The sequence below is a fragment of the Etheostoma cragini genome, chromosome 19 (assembly GCF_013103735.1).
Source record: "Etheostoma cragini isolate CJK2018 chromosome 19, CSU_Ecrag_1.0, whole genome shotgun sequence".
NCBI lineage: Eukaryota > Metazoa > Chordata > Actinopteri > Perciformes > Percidae > Etheostoma > Etheostoma cragini.
The window spans coordinates 11,447,260-11,467,689 of NC_048425.1; the positions used below are offsets into that span (position 1 = coordinate 11,447,260).

The following is a 20,430-nucleotide window of genomic DNA, read 5'->3' on the forward strand; positions in this document are numbered from 1 at the left end:
CATTTAAGGCAAGCATACACACACACTGGTCCATTGAATTGAATCTGTGTTGATCCATTAGAAGGACCGCCGTGCTCGTCAGGATTGTGTCTTGGCTGCTGCATTTAAACACTAAAACTGAGCCAGGTTTAAAGTGCTTCTGTGTGTGTGTGGTTTGTGTTCACAGTCCATGACATAGCCGCTGGTTTAAGAAAGGCATGGAATGAAAGAAGGAAAGTTAAGGGAGAAAGAGAAGAGAGACTTTTTTCCATGTCTCCAGTGTTTCTTGATATGTGAGTTTGGGCCCTTAAATGAATGGTGGTGGCTGTGGCCCCTGCCATCAAAAGAAATGCTAATTTTAAAGTGAGGATTATAGAATGATAGTAGTGTTCAATTGTGTTGAGTTACTTATACCATCAGGAGTAGGTAGCAAAAATAATCTTTGATTCTTTACAAATTACCCGTAGTTATCAGTATACACAATTTAGCTCGCCCACCCAAAATCAAACAAGAGTTGATTCTGTATCTGCCCCTAGATTAAGACCCACCATTTTGCTAACGTCAGCCTTTGAGTGCAATCTATTTTCTTTAACCAGGCCAGCCAACAGCAGAGTGCAGCCAAGAGTTTAAGCAGCTAAGCTTAATGATGTATAATGCAGATTAGATACAAACGTAAGTAAGGCTTTCCTTAATGGCAAATCCAATTGTTTCAAAGGTCTTTCCTATAGGTCCAGTCACGCGTAGCAGTGGGCAGGGCATTGACACTTTATCACCATAGAGGGTGCGACAGGAAATGTGTGTGTGTGTTTGTGTGTGTGTGTGCTTGTGTGTGTGTGTGTGTGTGTGTGTGTGTGTGAGAGATGCAATAGGAGATGAGAGACCCAGGTATGCATGTTTATTAGACGGTGGACCTCAAAGCTGAACTCAGGCTCATTAAAATGTTTGATTGGGATGCTGTTTATCCACACGTTCTTCCTCGAGAGCATCATTTATCACACACATCAAGACACACAAACAATAACGCACACGTTCCAGCGGCTGGAGGTTTTTGTCCTTTCTGAGCTCTCAAGGAGTTCATTAAAATCCTTAATTAGACTGACAGTTATGTGTAATTACAGTCTTTAAGATGTACAGCTCCTTTGCAGGCCCACTCCTTCACTGCCTCCCTTCAAAAAGTCATTGTCTAAAGGGGAAAATCTGTTTGTGTGTGTGTGTGTGTGTGTGTGTCTGTGTGTGTGTGTGTGTGTTTAGGGGACCTTACCTCCAGTATGTTCTGGGGTCTTTGACATTTGCCATTAATATCACACAGAAAGGAGTAACAGTCATTTTGAGGGCATTTTCAGCTCCTGCCTCCCATGGACTCTGTCTTTTCCCATCTTTCTCTCACATTTTTCACCCTCACTCGTCCTCCTTCTCCTCTTTCACACCCTTCTGCTTCCCTTCTTCTTAATTTAGAAACCCCTCCCCTCTCCCCGCCGCCATCTTCCCACTTGCTTTCGCTTACTTTCTCTCCTGCTACATGTCACAGATCGCTGTCACGTTCCTCCCTTCAGACCGTTGACCCACTTCCCTCTTTTTTTCTTTCTTTTTTCTTTCTTGTTTCACTAGACGTTTGTCCTTCAGTTAAGCAACTTCTCTTCCCTCCCTGTTTCCCAATTTTTATTTCACCAAAAAGAAGCCTAACCCAGATATCAAACCCAAAAGCAAGAAATAGGCCCGGCGTTATTAGACAGCCTGTCCTTCAGAGAGGTTTTATATAATCTCACAATTACTTATAGATTTGATGATTGATGTTATTAAAATGGAGATTAGCCAGTGTTTAGTGGACATGATGCAGTTCAAAGTGTTTTGTAAGGCATATCATTTCAAGGGAACACTGCTATTTTTTACTATTTTATTTTTGCTTTGAAAAGGAATAGATGTGGTAGATACAAAATATCCTCCAATGAATGACTCCAAGAATAACCATGAGGGTCAAAGTGTATTCTCTTCGCTCCTTAAACAGTGTCATGCCAATTCTTCAGCAGTATCTCCATTGTCTAAAAGTCACCATCAGCTACAAAGTTGACTCAAAGTCACTTATTTTTAAGGGAATCTGACAACTCAGAAGGGAAGTTTTCTCTTTAGATACATGCAGTGTTTCCTGAGTTGTTTTCCCGTTGAAGGGTTTGAACCCCGTGGCAGAGCAGATCGCGTGCGGCGTCGGGTCGCCTCTTCCGCGTCTTCGGCATGTTTGTGGCCAGGTGCCAATGCTGTAATCCTGCAATGACAGACAATGTCACAGTTAGGTTCTGCCTGAGAGGAAGCCACTACAAAGAGGGGGACAGCAGGAAGGCTGGAAACATAAAGGCAGTAATTGAAAGGAGAGGCAGAGGGAAATGTTTGAGAGGAGGGAAAGCTACTGGAGATGAGAGCGATTGCTGCAACGGACTGCTGCTTTTATTTTCTCCCCTCCTCCCCTGTGATGAAAGTATGACAAAGTGACAGGAGTTAGGTGACGTTGTCGCCTGTTTTCCTCTTCGCTGCACAGAACTCATGCTTAAATTGAGACAGTAAATCAGGCTAATGTGAGACTGAGGGCTTTTGTGTGGTGATTGAGCACTCACACACGTGTGTTTGTGTGTGTGTGCGCGCGTTCATGGGAGAGTGGAGGGGAGGGTTTTGAGGGCAACTTACTGGCCCAAAAACTAGACAACAGGATAAATGATGGGAGCATTAATGTAAGAAAGGGAGAGGGCGAAATCTCTTCAGTAGTATTAGTTATGATATCCTGTTTCCTGTGTCTCACCCCCTCCACCTGTTTTTGCAACAGGTGTGTGCGTGTGCGTGCCACCACCTGACAAAACACTTAGCTCCAGTCACTATGAGCCAGGCCCTGAGCTAGGGAGAGTGAAGACGACGCAGACGTACGGTGGAAATTCTCTGTGACATGGCAAATTTACATTCATCAACATCATCATTGTTAATCATAAGAATGTTCTTCAATCTTAATGTCAGGAGACCGCAAGTGTTTCACCTTAATTGGAAAAAGAAAGAGGAGTAGGCGGGGAAAGAGAGTGATGGACTTCACTGGTTTAACCCAGATCCAGGCAGCCGTGGGAGGAGTGGACAACCGGAGGTGTTTCGTTTTTATTCTGGGAGCGACTTGGGAATAAAAGAAAAAAAAAAAAACATGAGAAAAGAGCAGGAGAGACAGCAAGAGCAAACGACGAGGCTGGCGCTGACCCATTTCTCCAGGCCTCCAATCTAGTGGCTGATATAATGCAGAACAGCTACCCACAAGCACACACAAACCCTAAGACGGACACATGCCACCAGACAAGGACACGCACACATCAGGATCTGCCGTCAGCCAGATTCCTTGCGATGGCTTCAAGTGTTACTTCTCATTCTGTGCGACTGCAGCAAATCACCTCAGCCGGCACTGGAAAATCTCACATTCAGACATTGAAACGCGACCGTGAACTCCCGGGGCCGCTCAGCCTCCTTCTGTCTGCCCCGCCGGTGTTGGGCTGCGTTACGTAGCACTGAGCTGCATCTAAAAACGCTCCGCATGCCTTTTTTAAAAGCCTTTAGAAGAAGAAGAAGGAAAAAAATCAGTGCTATAGAAGTCACTCAGGGATTCACTGATAACTATTCATTAAGTATTGATAAGTAGTCATTGAAGTATTCATTCAATATGCATGGTGGTCCACTCCGAGGTGCACTTGACAGGGATTGCAGGGATAGCAGTTTCTGTCAGGTTTGTGGAAGTTAACAGGCACACAAACACTCACACACAACTCATACACACACACACACACACACACACAAACACATAGACAGACACAGAATGCCCTCTCTGCCCCAGGAAGGAAACGTTGACCCAGTTGTAAGGAACATTGGTCTTGACCGTCCTACATGGCTAGCACTTTACTGACGTTACACAAGGCTCAGCCACTACACTAGGCCTCTTTTTAATGGCTCCCTCTTTTCTTTTACTCTTTTTTTCTTCCCTTGCTTTGTGCTAGCCTTTCTTTTGGATGTCTATGCTCTGGCAATCACATTTATCCACCGAGGATTTTTTTCGGAATCAGGCAGTCAGACTTTTTGTATTTGCTCGTCCACGATTTGTTTCTCGCCTTTTAATTAACGTTCGAATGAATGTGAAGAAATCTACCTCTGTGTTTTATGCCTACCAACTACTGACTTCCAACACTCCTGGTGTTGGGGGGGGGGCGCTCTGCTGGCCCAGTTTGTTGTGTGTGTTTTGGTGCTGGAGGTTAATACGATGTGATTCTGAGTTGCCCACCCTCCAAGTGCATGGGCACGGGAAGGAGAGACAGAGGGAGGGAGGGGTAGAGGAGAGAAAGAGGGAGAATAGAATGGCGGGGAAGGGGCGGGTGATTGTAGTAGAACAGGATGGATTGAAAGCGAATAACTGCTGAGAATTAAAATGTCATCGGGCACTAAAGAGATATGAACCGCACGCAAGTAAAAACACTGAGATCATTTTCCCCTGTGGATTGTGTGTGTGCTAGCTCCACTATGACAGGTCCAGGGTTTAGAGGTAATGGTGTCCACTGTGGAGGCATGTGTGAAATTGGGGGCTTGTGTGAGATTGTGTGTGTGTGTGTGGTCAGCATGTGACACATCATGTGAGTTCAACCTGTGACCATGACTTGTCTCCCAATGTTGACCTGTCCAGGTCGCGTCGCCACTGGTGCTCTCTCACACAAACATGGGCAAAAAACAAGGCTAAAAATGGCACACATCGCATTAGTAAGTTTATTTTATACTAGGTTATAGTATATAAGTATAAATGTCATACTTTAATCACATTATTACAGACTAGAAATTAAAATGAAGAGTTCTCATTAAGGAATCAGCCAGTTGCAGAAATGAGAAATGTGGCTTTAATTGGTTTTGGCACTTTTGGCGGTAAAATAATTAGATTTATCTGAATCTTTAAGTATTGAATGGGTCAGATTAAAAAAAATGTAAACGGTAACCATAGTCCAAACTATCCTTAAGTGCCATGAGTTTGTGCTCTTCCCATTCAAAGCACCCTGCAGCCTGTGTTGGTGTAAGAGGAAAAACAAGCCAATGTTTTACCGATTTCTGTCAGCACTGTTCTCCTCCCGTTCTCACATTACCTCGTGTGACAAACATCATTCTTGTCCCGGCTCCAAAAAACACATGCCATCACGACGTCGCGCAACAGAGGCGCCAAACATGCAGACGTCTTTTTTGTGCTGTCCTTGTTTGTAGCCGCTCCCATTTGTGGATCAAGTGCTACCACAACACAGTCAACAGTGGGCCTTTGTCTGCAACAATAGAACAAGAAACCTGCACGCTTTGCAGAAAGAAAAGTTTGGAAAACCTAATGCTATGTTGGAATTAATGTAGTGTGCTGTGTATTTGGAGGTGGAATGTGAAAATAATACTTGGTTGGTGTGTGTTTTTTTTCGAGGGGGAGCTAAAATAAGGCCTGTTCTGTTTCAGTACACAACTTAATGCATTTTCCCCTCTTCGCCGCCACCGCAAGGTAATGGCTTGTGATAGCTTCGTCAATGCGTCATAGCCAGGTTATAAAAGCATCGTAGGAGATTTATGAAGACGTTTTAGTTACAGGAAATTTCGATGCCAAGATCCAGGTTTATTTTATTTTTTTTGGGTGGGGGAGCTAGGACGCGGGGAGGAGGAGAGGGAGAGAATGAATCCTTAAGCTTCGCCTTAAGAGAGAGAGGATCGGGTTATATGCTCTTCATCATCAGGATGACACACATGGAGCACATAGAGCCTCTGGAGAGTGAGGACTACAAATTTAAACAGGAAAGCAACTGTAAATCCCACCCCCAAGTGCCCTCTGCACTCACACGCACACACCCACCCACACACAGGCGCACAAACACACACACACACACACACTTCCCAGTCCACCCAAGTGACAAACTTAGTATCGTGGTTGTTTTTGAAGAATGTGGTCCAAAACCCAAACAAGTGGAACTAAACTGGGGATTTTTAAAGCTGCTGTGAAGCAACACATTGGTTGATTTGCACAGATGGTAGCACTTTACACACACATAGACACAAACGCACACAGAGGCGTACACACTCAAACCACTCCAGGCTTAGCATGCACCAGTGTACCTGGGGCAAAACAAAAACACCCACTTCCAATAGTGGTTCTCAGGTTTCATTTGCATTTGTGATTATTGGGTTCGTTAACCTGACTTGGCTAACATACCATGACACACCAGAGGCTAGCGGGGGTGCTGTTGTGCACGTGGAACGTGAGATAGCACAGCGGGAGCAAGAAAGCTTTGTTCCTTCTTGGCCCTTGTTTGAGTGTTTCTTCACTCAGTTTGGTGTTTAATCTGCGTTTTTCTCAGTTTTGTTTCCTTTAATCTAGCTGTTATCAGAAGAGATGTCCCCACTTTGAGTGTGTGTGTGTGTGTGTGTGTATGTGTGTGTGTGTGTGTGTGTGTGTGTTTGTGTGTGTGTGTGTGTGTGTGTGGTACAGTAGCGAGCTTGGACTGTTGCAATAGCACACACATACAGTATTTGAACACACAGCAGTAGAGCTCCACCATAATCACGCCTAACATGAATAACCTGCAGCTTCATTACGTCTCAAGGGGCATTAATCTGCCTGGGGCCCCTAGTTTCATCTTTTTGTTAGACTACCATTATTTTGGAAATCCCAAACCAGCTCAAGACTGATACCTTGACTTGATGTGCACCCCTACCTCTAAAACCGACGCCCTTGGGCACCTGGAACCTCAACAAGACAAGACCTGAGGATTAAGTGACCCAGTTATAGCCACTTATCTTTTCATTTGATACTGTTATTTATTGTGGATATTCTTAAACCGTTTTTAACATTGCGGGCCCCTGCGGTTGCAGGGCCCTGGGGTATGTTGCCCACTTTGAGTGGTTGATAATGCGACCTTGGAGCACATCGCACCAAAACCTGGATAGAATACAAGATGTTGCTCTGCAAAAGAAACATTTTAAACAGAAATACTTGAAATCAGGCAATAAGAAAGCACTTCTTGTGACTTTTGAGCAAAGTGAAACGTGAGTCGTGTCCCTAAGTAGAAAGAAGGATGTGATGGAAATACCAAAATCACCATGTACACAAATTCACATCACTCACATAGGAGCAAGTGTTTTTGCTGCAGGAGGCCAGCTGTCACTCATCATGTATGGAATATTTATAACCATGTATAACCAGGATTGCAAAACACACCACAGGAGTGGGAGGGATCGAGTGGGATGGCAAACATTGAGGCCTGGGCTGCTTCTTCATGCAAATAAAGTCGCTTTGCATAGTCCACTGCAGCAGCTGACAGGCAATATAGAGCTGAACGCATGTCCAACAGTAGAGTTTAAATCCCTGAATGAATGAAAGATGTGAGATATGATTCCAGTTACGGCTGCACAATATGAGGAAAATATGCGATAACGATATAACTTGGGATAAATAAACAGATATTAAAGTGTACTCAGCTCTGTCTTTCTGCTGTTTCCAATTCTCTGCTAAAATACAACAAATTGCTTGTTGAATTTAAAACAAATGGAGAGAAATCATTTCCAACGTTCTTTTATTGAACATTGAATTGAATATAATAGGCACCACAAAAAAAGACACTAACATTTTAAAGTGCAGTTTTCTACTGATATTTTCTTTTCAACCAACATTAAAATCTCAGAGTGTCTTTCGCGATATGCCCCAGTCTTTTGCGATGTGTTTATTGTGCAAGTTGGTCGCGATTACGATTAAAAAAAAAAGAAGATATATCTTGCAGCTCCTATTCCAAGGGAGCCGTCTTCCACTTTTACATAACTGGAGGCAGAGAAAAGGTTTGGCCCGGTGCTGACCTCAGTAATAACAAGACCGACACAGAGAAGAACTCCCATCCGAGGTGCGATCTTTTCTATAGACTGGATACACACTCTCCCCCCCCCCCGCCCCCCCCCCGGCCGGCCTGGCTGCCTGCCTCCTTGTGTGCACAGCCTCGGCGCTGTGCCGTCTGATTGAGGTTGACTGCGGTATTATTTCATTAATTAAGTTTTTCCACTTCCTCCGCCTCTCCCTCCTGTCTTCCTGACAATCGAGGGTGGCGGAGCGACGCCCTTCCTCTCCTCCGTCCTCTGGCGCTTCACATCCCCTCCATCACTGCTGATCATTGTCTCAATTACTCATCCTTTCTCTCCCTCCCGTCTCCCTCTTTCTCTCTTTCTCACTGTCCTCCTCCTTTCTCCTCTTATCTCATCCCAAATTGCTCCATACACTCCTCCCCACTCCTTTTTCTCTCTCTCGCTGTCCTCCCAAAGTGAGGTGAGAAAGAGTTGAGGCACGCCATTCTCATCTCTGTCTCTCATCAGGATTTCGCAGATGTTTTGTGATTACGTCTACCTTGATTTGGTGATATCTGTTTTCCGCCCCCCTCCCCTTCAAACGCAAGGAAGTATTCCGCATTTCCAGTGTTTAGCAACCAAGATTGCGTGGGGATATTTCCGATCCAAGGACAAAGCAGCTATGATCTCTTTGTTCACTTTGTTCCTGTGAAATAGAAATTCACAGAAATAGTGGCACCTGTAACACGGCTAATGGATTTGAGAGGATTTGTCGTGATACAGTTCACAGTTTTAACAAAAATTGCCCCCTGTGATATTTGTGACCTGTTGATTATGATGTTAAAAAAAAGAACTTGCATTTGCAAAATCACACATATGGAGGCTCTCCTGGTTCAATTTGGTTCCCCAGTTCCCTCTTCTTTGTATCCATTACTGCTCCACTCTTCCATAATGGAAACATTAGAGTCTTTTACCTCTCTGCCATCAATCATGTCATTTAAACTCTTTCCTTACTTTCTGTTTTTAACTCTTCTACTTTCTCTCTGTTCTACCACTTTCCTCCTCTTTCTATAAATCTTATTTTCTTCCCTCCCTCCTCCGCCTACTCCTCCCTCCTCCTCCTCCTCCTCCTCCTCCTCCTCCTCCTCCTCCTCCTCCTCCTCCTCCTCCTCCTCCTCCTCCTCCTCCTCCTCCTCCTCCCTGTGTCCACTGGGGTCATCTCCAAAGTCTCCTGTCCCCATCATATCACCAACAGCTTGTCACAGGCAATCAGTCTCCCCGCCTCACTTCCCTGCACGGCCTCATCCTCCTTTCCTCGCACTCGTCTTCCTCACCTCCCTCGTCTCCCGTCACCTTCTTGTCCTCCTGCGTGTGTCAGGAGTTATTACTCTCAGGAATCACAGTCCTCCGTCCTTCTCTCTCTCAAGACCAGTTGAGGGTATTAAGTCCACCCTCCACCCATTCCTCCGATCAGAGCGGCTTCACTCTCGCCCATATCAGTCCCATTCTGCACTGCCCTGGCATGCATTGGCAGGATTTCTGGCTTTAAGAGAATTGAGATAGATGATACATTTTAAATCATTTTGTCATTTTTTTCATTTTGTTTCCATGCACTATACCTCTGGACGAGAATATGTAATTAAGGATGTGATTTAGTGCTTTTTCTAACAATTAGTTTGTTAATTTCTTTTATTTTTTTTATTTGTTTATTAATCCCCAGTGGAGAAATTACAATTTACACTCTGTGTACACACTTTCGTAGTAATCACACACAGGCCTGAAATACACACACTACTAGCCTTCAAAAGGCTTTGGTAACATAGCAAGGTGAATAAACTTGAACGTGCAAACTTTTTCCCAGCGCTTTATTTAAACCTTCATCCATTTTGTCTCCTGGCTTTTCCACCAGACTGCGGTTCGCCATGACCCCCGCCTGCTTCTCTCCTCCTTCTGCTTTCACACTCTGCATCCTGCACAGAGAGAGGGACAGCGAGTGGCGGAGGTGTTAGAAGTAAAGCTGCCTCTTTTTCACACTTCTCTCTCCCGAGCCATCCGCCATCCCTCCGTCTCTGCCACATTTCAGACAGGCTAATCTGTAGCCTGAAGCAAAGTGGCGAAGAGATGGGGGGGGGGGGGGTAATTTTTTAAAATATTTCTTTAAGGAGACAAGGTGAGGGTTAGCCCAGGGGGGCCTTAATGGGGAAAATCAGAATAGGCGGCTAGTGTGTGCAGGGGTGTTGTGCGGGTTGGTGGAAGGAAGGATGTGTTGCTGTCTTTTTTACGAGCCACAGACGCTATACATCAACGTTCATTGGGATCCAAAAGCTCTGTGATGATTAAAACAGTTGTGTACAAATGAGTGACTCATCTCTTCACTCCTCGCCTCCTCTTTCTGTCCTCCTTTCTTTTGTCTGTCTCTGCATCTTAATATCTCTATATGTCTCTATCACTCCACTCATTCTGTGTGAGCGCTCCATTCTGTGTGTTCCTTCCTCCTCCTCCTCCTCCTCAGGCCGTAGACCAGTGATCTTCAATGCACTCGTTGACATGCTTTATGTAAGAAGAAGTGTTAGAGTGTTACAGCTATTCCTGCCACACACCCGGATGCCTGTGCACTTACTATAGTCAGCACTCCTTGACCTTCTCTGGCTTCCTTCCTAGCTTCACTTGTTTGATTCCAGTTCAGTTAAGAAGAAGGCTGATTAAAATGTGACCCTGTATCTCTACTGGTCTGATTGAATTGTTGCATTTTTTCCCTTCAGTGTAAAAAATTGCTTTTAAAAAAAAGCATATTAAATCCCTCATTGCCTGTATCAACATATCAGTCCCTCAATTTAAATGGAAAAAAAAAAAATCTGTGTAATTTGCTTAATTAAAACATAAGCAGTGATAGTATTGGGTATTAAACATTGGAGCTCTAATTCAACACAGTCTGCATTATATCCAATCAGGTCCAGTTTCTCTCTACACACAGTGTTTTGTGTCTAAGGGGCTCCATTTTATTTTATATGCGCCCTTGATTGGATTACCACCCCTTTTTTCCATCAGCATGTCTAGATTACCCCCCCTCTCCTGCTTTTTTCCCAGCCCGAGCAGCAATTGCAGTAGACTGAAAGCAGTTGAGTCCATGCAGCGTGGCGGGGGTGTTAATGAATTCCAGTGGACTGCTAAATGAGGACTTATTAAAGTGCTGCCGCCTCGTAGTTTGACATTTCAGAGCTTCTGGTAGAGTTTTAAATCGCTGCCTCTCTCCAAATGTCACTCACTGACTCTGGAATGGCTGACCATATGAATAAAAGCTATTGTTGGTGTCGGGTATAAATTGAGAGAGTGGATTTGTGTGGTTTTCTGTGTGTGTGTGTGTTTGTGTGTGCGTGCGTGCGTGCATCAGTGTGTGCGCACACGTTTGTATATATGTACCACCCTCTGCTACTTGGCTCACTGTGTCATTTTGTGTTTCCATCCCTCCAGCTACGTCAGATGGGACACGTCAAGGCCTGGATAGCATGAGAGGCGGAGTGTGTGCCACGCAAGGCATGAAGGTGGTCCTGAAAGTGGGGCAGAGTAAGTCTTCTCAACTCTTGTCCTACATTACTTTCTCACACACACACACATACACACACACATACACACACACACACACACACACACACACACACGAAAGCTCGACTATAAGTACAACTCATGGGCTCCACCACAGATGGACTCTTCTTTACACACTCGCTCATAACACACATTGTAATCCATGCATCGCACACAATCGCTCGGTTAATACACACTGTGGCTACAGCCACTAGCTCCAATCCACCGCATCTCACCGCATCTCCCATCTGCAGATTCCTCATCTGACATGCAGCATCTTCCACTCTAAGACCATCCCTCTTATCTTCCTCTGTCCTACACACACACACACATACCTAACGTGTACACACACACACACACACACACACACACACACAAAAGTACATCACTTCTTTGTGCGTTTGGGTTCTCTCTGAGCATATTAGGGCTTGTTAAGTGGTGAGAACAGCAGAGAAGTGTGGGATCAGTCAGCTCTAATGAGGCCTGTTGACTCCCTTCTCACTTTGCCTTTTAACTACTGACTCATGCTGGACACACACACATTGAAACTCGCATATCCCTCTGCGGGATATATATTACAGGTATCAACCTCAGCTCACACCTGGGAGGGATTGCGCAAATGCTTGTGGGGCAGACATACAAACTGGGGTGTTCACACATACACACACGTCCCCGCATGGCTTACCTGCCAGCGAAAGCACGATAACAAAATTACTTTCAGTGTTAAAGCACACAGTCAGTGATTTTTAATGACTCGTAGCTTAACACGCTAATTTGTTTGGGAAATATTCCCAGGTAATGACCCTCACACGCAGGCTTTTTAGAAAAGCAGCAGAAAAAATGCCCATTTAAGCATTTTCACTGACCTGCACATTCCGACACATAATTGGCCCCTGTCCTTCATACGATCCCCTCACACACATAGACCCACACACACGAACACACACTCTATCCTTTAGCCTATCCTGTGTTATCAGGCCTTGTGTATTGTAAGGTGCGCTTCAACAAAGAGCCAAGTGGCGCTGCTGTGGCTCTATATCAGCCAATAAGATCAGCATCGTCAGCCAGCTCCATAGAAACACCACCACACACACACATTCTGCCCTGTGGCTTTTTCAACACACGGGCAATGGAAATGCTACCTTCCTGTCACTTTTACACAACTCTGTGACACACATCTTTTTATTTGTCATCTTTTTTTTACCCTTTCTCTCTGTCCCTGTTTCATCTTTGGTCTATTTCTCTTCTCTTCTCTGTCCTTCCTCCACTTCTTATCTCTCTATTGCCTCTGCATTTGCCTTTTTTCTTTTTTTAACCCCTATTTCATTCATGCAACACTGCTCGCTTCTTCTTCAAATTCCCCTTTTCCCTGTCCTCATCACTTCCCTTTCACTTTTCCTGCTCGCCATCTTTCCTCCCAACTCTCCCCTCTCAATCCCACTCCCTGTTATTTTCACTCTTCTCTGTCTTTCTGTCTTATCTGCTATGCGGCTGAAAGGTCACGTCTATGTTGTTTGTCATCTAAATAAGCAACGTGCCGCCTCATGGTGATCTCTGATGAGATAGGCCGCTCTGCTTTGCTCCAAGGAACACACACACACACACACACACACAAACATACACATACATTGACCTGTCTTTTCTTATTTATTCTTTATCTATCTAGCTTGCTCTCTGACACACAGTCTCATGGAGTCACACAGAAAGTGTCACACACACACACACACACACACACACACGCACATAGTCAGCCTGAACCTCCCTCCACTAGCCCTTGCTGTCCACACAGCAGTTTCTATTGATCCAGACAGCACCGCCCCTAACTTCTGTTAGGTTGACTGTCACGAGGGAGCTGCCAGCCAATATCCTTACACTTCTCTAAATGTCAGTATGTGTAGGTTGATGGCTGTGCACGCACACACACATTCCCCAGTTTGTGCCTGTTTGTGTTTGCTGCACATTTCATCTATAAGCACCCCATTGTCATATCCATTTTTCTCTCCCCTGCTGCTGCAACGACCAATAACAGGCTTTCTTTTTAAAATGTTGCATAAGCTGCAAAGCTGTACAGTCATATCCAAATATAAAAACTTTATTCTTGCAGCAGGCTGCTGGCTACAGAAGGCTCAGAAGTGAACAAAATTAGTATTTTCTGAAGCATCTTTTTCAGCAGTAAGGAGTAGCACTTATACAATTGGTGTGTGCGTGTGCGTGTGCGTGTGCGTGTGCGTGTGCGTGTGCGTGTGTGTGTGTGTGTGTGTGTGTGTGTGTGTGTGTGCGTGCGTGCGTGCATCATGGTTTGCATGTGTCGCATAAATGCACTTCAATGCCATCACCATTACTGAGGGCTTGCTAAACAGATGGCCTGATTTAGCGACTACATATTACAAGCCGTTATGGCCTTGTGTAAATTCACTCTGGCCAAAACAACAAACGGCCTCTCTTTAGTTTCCCATTCAAACTAATGGAAAAGGGCTCGTACATGGCACATCGAAGCCCAATCAATATGTGCTCTCTTAGAATGACAATGGACGGGAGGGAATCCTTTATTAAAGCTCCACTGTTGCTATTTTGCCTTCTGGCTGGTTCTTTCATTGCTAACATCACTTCTTGGTTCCAATTCCAAGAGCCTTGGCTGTTGTACAAGCTAGTCTCTGACTCTGCTTCATATTTCACATTTATTTTTCCTCCACAGGCCCATATGGACTGCCTCCAAAGAAGGATCCACCAGCGGTACGCACCACCAGCAGAAACCCAGGTAAGCAGGAGACCAAATGAAGATAATCCACAGTGGATCCATCCACGTAATGGATGGAGGGAATACGCAAAAGACTGGTAGATAAAAAGAAAAGCAGCGGGGAGAGGGAGAGAGGAGGCGACAGATGGAGAATGTGCAGTGGTGACATCTGTGGATCTCTCTATTGAATTCCATATCATTCGTTCTCTCCCCTCCCCACACACACACACACTCTCTTTCCCTCTCCTCCTGGTCTCTGCGCCCGGCCCTCCGAGCTAAGTGCTGCAGGCGGGGAATGGATGGCTAATAGCTACCTTGGGAGAAGGACAAGAAAAAGGAGGGAGAGAGAGAGAGGGAGAAAGAGAGAGGGCTAGACCGGCAGCGACATTTCAGAGAGTTATTATTGCCATTAGTTTGGGTGGCCTGGATTCTATAGTTCCGTCAAGAGAGAGAGAAAGAAAGAAATGAGGATTACGGAAAGATGAGAGAAGAGAGAAGAGACGGGAGGGATGGAGCGGAGTGGGGAGAAGTTGGAGGCAAATAAGGAGGAAAAACAAAATAATAATTTAAAAGCAAAGAGGAGTAGGGAATAGAACAAGGGGATGGAAATGGAGAGAGGCCAGACACATGCTCTACCTCTAAGTCATTCAGTGGAAGAGAACAACGTTGTCTTCATTTCTTCCACTTGTTTTGTTGTTGTGTACTATACCGAATGTGTGAATCAGGGCGTTCACACTTTGCCCATTCATCACATAGGTGAGAAATGTATGTGTGAAGTCAACAAAAGAGTGCATGGTGTTTTACTAGAATAAGACAAACAACACCGGACAGGACTGATTTACATCGCACATATAATGGGGTTTTACACAATTTTTGAACCTTACACAAGAACATATTAGCACACACTTATCTGAAATCATTGTTTTGACTCCCGACACAACTTTCATGCCAGAATATATAACCCTCATGTGAATTATCTCATCTAATAACTAGAACGCTGCTGGTCATTCTCTGTTCATCTGATCCTCTCAAGGGATGTAAACAAATACATGATTGTGATATGGACAGATAAAGCTCTTTGGAGAAATATGAACAGCATCTCATTTTTTTCTGTTTGGAAATCATAGAAAAGAGGTGCACCTTAAGACTGTAAGGCCCTTTCTCACTAACCTGATAATCGCCCGTCGGACAGTCTGCCGAGGTCGTGACTCAAGTCTGTTTGGTGTGTTTGGTGCCGTCGTCCGTCGGTATGGTTGTGGCAAATCTGACATGCTTGGTCAGAAGGCGGGCTCTGCCGGCAGTCGGACTCAAATTACAAATCTGATTGGTGGAGTGCTAACCCGGAAATGACAAGCAAGATGAGCGTGTCCACAGTCTCTCAAAATCTGGCGATAATCTTTGAAACTGACCTTTGTCGATCTTAAATGAAGACAGATTCAGCAACTGCACGACCTACTTCTTTCTTAAAATGTTTTCTGGAACACCTTTCAGTGAACTATTTTAGTAAAAAATAAGATTGTGTTCTGAAAAAGCTACCATTATGGTCTGGCTTTAAATTTCCAGAGAAACCAGACCCACGTGCCGCGTTTGTCCAATCAGCTGCTGTCGGCAGTTAGTCTCGATTAGATGTGTTCAGAAGCACTTTTTTTTTGACAAACTCGGGGAGGCAATCAGTCCGACTGGCTATTCTGCCAACAGTCAGCCATTGGGTTAATGTGTAAGCAGTGCAGGGTAGAGCTGGCTGTTGCACGGGTGTTATTTTTACCTCATGATCTGATATTGAAGTCTAGCATTGTGCGCCTTATGACAGTAACAAGACAGTGATATAAATGATGGTTTAACACAATGCAAATGAAGCAGTCTATTTTTTTTATTTTTTATTTTTTTTAACAGCTTCCAACATAGAGCGCACCCACCGCCAGTATACAACTATATAGTAGCTTTGCATTACACCCCAAATCCACACACAGATCTCAACTCTAGAAAAGGAGGATTCTGAAATCTGATTAGATCACGTAATCCAGTTTTGATTTTGATCTGGGTCAAACCTTTAGTATGTGTCGTTGGATTTGGATATCTGCTTTGACCCAAAAATAAATGTATTATCCTGATCACAGCAGAAAGGTGCGTTTCAGGAGCAAAATGTAATACAACTGCTAAATTGCTCAAAATTGTATCATGTACTGTAAACATTTATTAATGTTTAGCATTTGATTTCTTTTACAAAGTATTCATATCATGCTGTCACTCCATTGCCAACAAAAAACTAAAAATTGAAACAGCAAGGGTGTCAAGAGTGTATGCAACCACAAAGTCTCCCGGGCGAGCCTAGACGGGGGCCTTGGTGCACACCGAGGCCGCTCTGTATTGCTATAAAACACCAGGGAGTTTACATGGATGGATACAAATTACTTCACCAAAAAAAAACATATGCAGTCTTATGTTGGATGCATTAAAAATGCCATAATGAATCACATTTACTGATTCTTCATTAATTAGAGTATGCAATCTTCTCAAATCCTCTTGAATGTATTCATAGAAAGCTTGTTGATGGAAAAACGCAATGATTCACACTTTATTCTGTTAACATTTTCGGATATTTACATAAAATGTGCAACAGTTTGGTGGGGGGAAATTATTGTGTCTGTGTCTAAACTGTTTCAGAAAAATGTAGGCAAATATATATATCAGAAAATATTTATAGAACTAACCATGTGAAAGAGGAGGAAGTACAGCTGGCTTAAAAGCAAGGACAAGACTGTCATCACCTTGACCTGTTCTGACTTGTTGGATGTATCCTTGAGGGGAAATTATTTCAATAAATTCAGTAATGAAATAAAAAAGGTGGGATCAAGGGGAAAAGAAGGTGTAAAAGTCGGAACTTGTGTGATAAAAAAAGGAAGACAGGAGGGGGTGAGAAGTGGAAAACAGGGGGAGCGAGACGAGGAGGCGGCGGAAAAGAGGTGAAGGAAGAGGATATAATAAAGAGCTCCGGTGAAAGGCTGCAGTCATAATGGAGATGGAAAATGAGGGATGTTGGCTTAATGGAGGGAGGAAGAAAATGGGAGGAGGAGAAGGAAGTAAAATTGACGTCCAGCATTAGGACGTCAATTGCACTGGACTGAGTCAGTCCAGTGCAGGGGGGGGGTCGAGGTGTGTTTGCATGTCTTTCCTTGCAAGGTTGTGTATGTCCATATCTCAGTGCCCGTGTATGTGTGTTGTGAGTTGCTAGGCACTGAGCTCGGAGCAAGGTAGGTCATTACGGCTACAATAACCCGAGGATAGAGAGAACCACGGAGCAAGGGAGGGCGAGGAAGCGGAGGAGACGCAGGGGAGCGACAGACAGGGAGAAGAGAAAGGGATGTGTGCCAAGAATAATGATAGACCAATCCAAAGGCTCTATATAGCAGGGACTCGCATTACCGGCTTTAACTAGTTTGCCACACACATTCACACGGTCCGGTGCCAGAGCCATAGCACCCCCCAACTCTATAAACACACACACATACACGCATATACACACACACACACACACACACACACACGTCCAGACCATCATTCACCTGCTGAGTTCTGACCCGACCTCCTGCAGAGAAAGCTCTGCGCTCCAAGGCTGTGAACATCTTAGTTTTCAGGCAGGCTCACAACAGAGGGAGCAATGGGCTGACAAACAGAAAGATGTGTGACAGACAGTTTGATAAGCAGACAGACAGACAGATAAAAAAGACAGACAGTAGGACAAGCCTGCAGGAAGGCCGGCAGGCAGGCGGAGTGTGTGGTCTGCTGGTAGGAGCAGAACGGGGGAGGATCTCTTCATGTGGCTGGCTGTAATGCTAAGTAAATACAGTTGTTAAGGTTAGGGAAATAAAGTGTGTTACCTTGATCCACACTGTGGCTTAGGCAGGCTGTCCACAAGAGTATATACTGCACAGAACTCTCACACACAGAGACTCCGGCCATCCCTCTCCATTTCATCCACTTCATTACATCAATAAAGAGACCACATATAAGCGTCTGTGAGATTTGCTGCATTCCACTGGGTTACGTCTCTGCAACCTTAACTAGCAGAGCTTACCCAGCAACATTACTCATCTTATTGTGGTACAGAACCATAAGGAGTGGTATGTGTATTTAAAAGCTCATGAAAACCTAAATTGTAAAATCAAGCTGTGTGATTGCTGGTATATTCCTGATGATTGATATGCATGTATAAATCAAAAGGAAACACTGAAAGCAGCCAGTGAGAGGATATTGGAGTAACAGTGTTCTATGATTTGTTTCAGGGGGAGCAGGGAACTCCACCCAATCTCGAGGACCCAACAGTTTTGGAAACGAGGGCGACGGGGAGAATGGGCCCCTCCAACCGTCCAACATCGCCCTCATCGCCGGCGCCGCGGGAGGCTCTGCGTTCCTCCTCCTGGTAACGGCTGTGATCTGCGTCGTGTGTTACAGGCGTCGGCACGCCAAGCACTCAGACACCCACCACCCTCCGCTGTCGCTGTCCTCGCTCACCAGCCCCAAGCGCGGAGGGGGCGGGGGCCTCAGCAGCTCCAACAACAACGGTTCTGAGCCCAGCGACATCATCATCCCTCTGCGGACGTCAGACTCGGCTTACTGCCCGCACTACGAGAAGGTGAGCGGAGACTACGGACACCCCGTCTACATCGTCCAAGAGATGCCCCCTCAGAGCCCAGCCAACATCTACTACAAAGTATGAGACGGCCACTGCTACGGCCGACTGGACACATCCACCTCCCTCTCCCCGTTACCAACCAATCCCCTGCTCCAAATGAAGCCACAGCAAAGCTCTCCATCACAGCTCCGTCCCTGAACCCCTCAATACTACCAGTATTGTCCTATGGACCCCCCACTCACTGTCCCGTGAGCCTGTCCACAGTTGTGTTTCTAGCTGAATACACCACCCCACCCCATTCTCACACAACTGGGCCGCCAAGTGTGTGTTAAGGGCAAAGTCCAATCGGTGCATAGCCCTTCTTAACAAGGCCCTCACCAATGGGCAAGAGCTTCTGAGTGCCCCCTTCTTGTTAACTCAGAGCTAAATGAGACCCACCCGCGCTGAAAAGAAGAGTCGTCTCCATAACGCCAGTGTGTGTGTATGTGTGTGTGTGGAAACACACTTTATTTCTAGGAGTATGGACCTGGCATTGGGACTTGAGAGGTTTTACAAAAGAAAAAAAGAAAAAGAAAAGGACTACAACTAAAAAAGAAAAACTACACCCTTGATCCCACTTAGCGCCGGAGAACTCTGATTCCCAGAGGCCATACCTGCCTAGCCCACCGCCCCACCCTTCAGTGCTCAAACAGCCAACCAGAGACCGGCCCCTGCCACTAACTCACCAATAGGATTCTAGATTGTTTGTGTTTGTTTCTCCTGAAAAAATAAGGGCCTCAGACTCAGCCAATCAGCAAGCCCGGCCGGCGGTCAATGCGACCAGGCCCAGGCCTGAGGAGGAGGCCTGACCAATCCTGACACTCAGAATCTTGTATATTTTAATAATGTGTGTGCGTGTGTGTGTGTGTGTATGTGTGTGTGCGCTCATACAACTTGGATAATAATTATGGCGCTGCTGCTCCACAATAGACGCGTGTGTGTGCAGTTAGTGTGCTTCAGTACAGCAAGTTTGCATATGAGTTTGCATATGCGTGTGTGGGGTTTAGTTTGTGTGTGTGTGTGTGTGTGTGTGTGTGTGTGTGTGTGTGTGTGTGTGTGTGTGTGTGTGTACGCTTTGCGTGTGATTGCGTTGTTTAGACTTGTCTTAAATACCAAAACACAAAATAGTGAGCGAATATCAAAAAAGTGAGATTTTTTATCGCTATCGACACTTATAGATTATATATATGAATATCCAGTAAATAATTTCTAGATGTTTTTTTCTATTGTTTTATTATTTTTACCCACTCTGTTAAACTACACTTCTGTTGCTAGATGTTTTTTATCTGCTGTTTTTGTTTTTCACAACTTAGAACGACCTTGTTTCCTTCCTGTTCCCTTTGCGTTGTATATTAATTTAATCCCTTTTTTAATTTTCCTGGAGAACAGAGGTTGTGTCTCTCTTCCTCTCTTCCCTCTCTCATTCCCTCCCTCCCTCTCTCCCTTTTTCTCCTCCCGCTCTACTAGGGTCTCTGAACTCTGTGTATATTTTTATAGCTCCTTGTACTATGCTGTAGTTTTGAAGTTTAGACCTCGTTTGTGGAAGTGTTGAGGTAGAACCATCGATGAAAGTATTTTTTTTTTTTTCAAACGCTTTTTTTCAAACGCAGAAGTG

At 44.9% G+C, this 20,430-nt stretch overlaps 1 protein-coding gene across 1 annotated transcript in view; it reads left to right on the top strand.

Annotated features, from left to right (window-relative positions):
* The window catches only part of efnb3b (ephrin-B3b), a 72,252-nt gene extending 52,608 nt beyond the window's left edge, over positions 1-19,644 (top strand). Inside the window, exons 3-5 of the mRNA XM_034856549.1 lie at positions 11,296-11,388; positions 14,102-14,164; positions 18,427-19,644. Of these exons, the coding sequence (XP_034712440.1) occupies positions 11,296-11,388; positions 14,102-14,164; positions 18,427-18,860 (590 nt within the window). The 3' untranslated portion in view covers positions 18,861-19,644. The remainder of the gene's footprint in view (positions 1-11,295; positions 11,389-14,101; positions 14,165-18,426) is intronic.
* Positions 19,645-20,430: the final 786 nt, after the last annotated feature.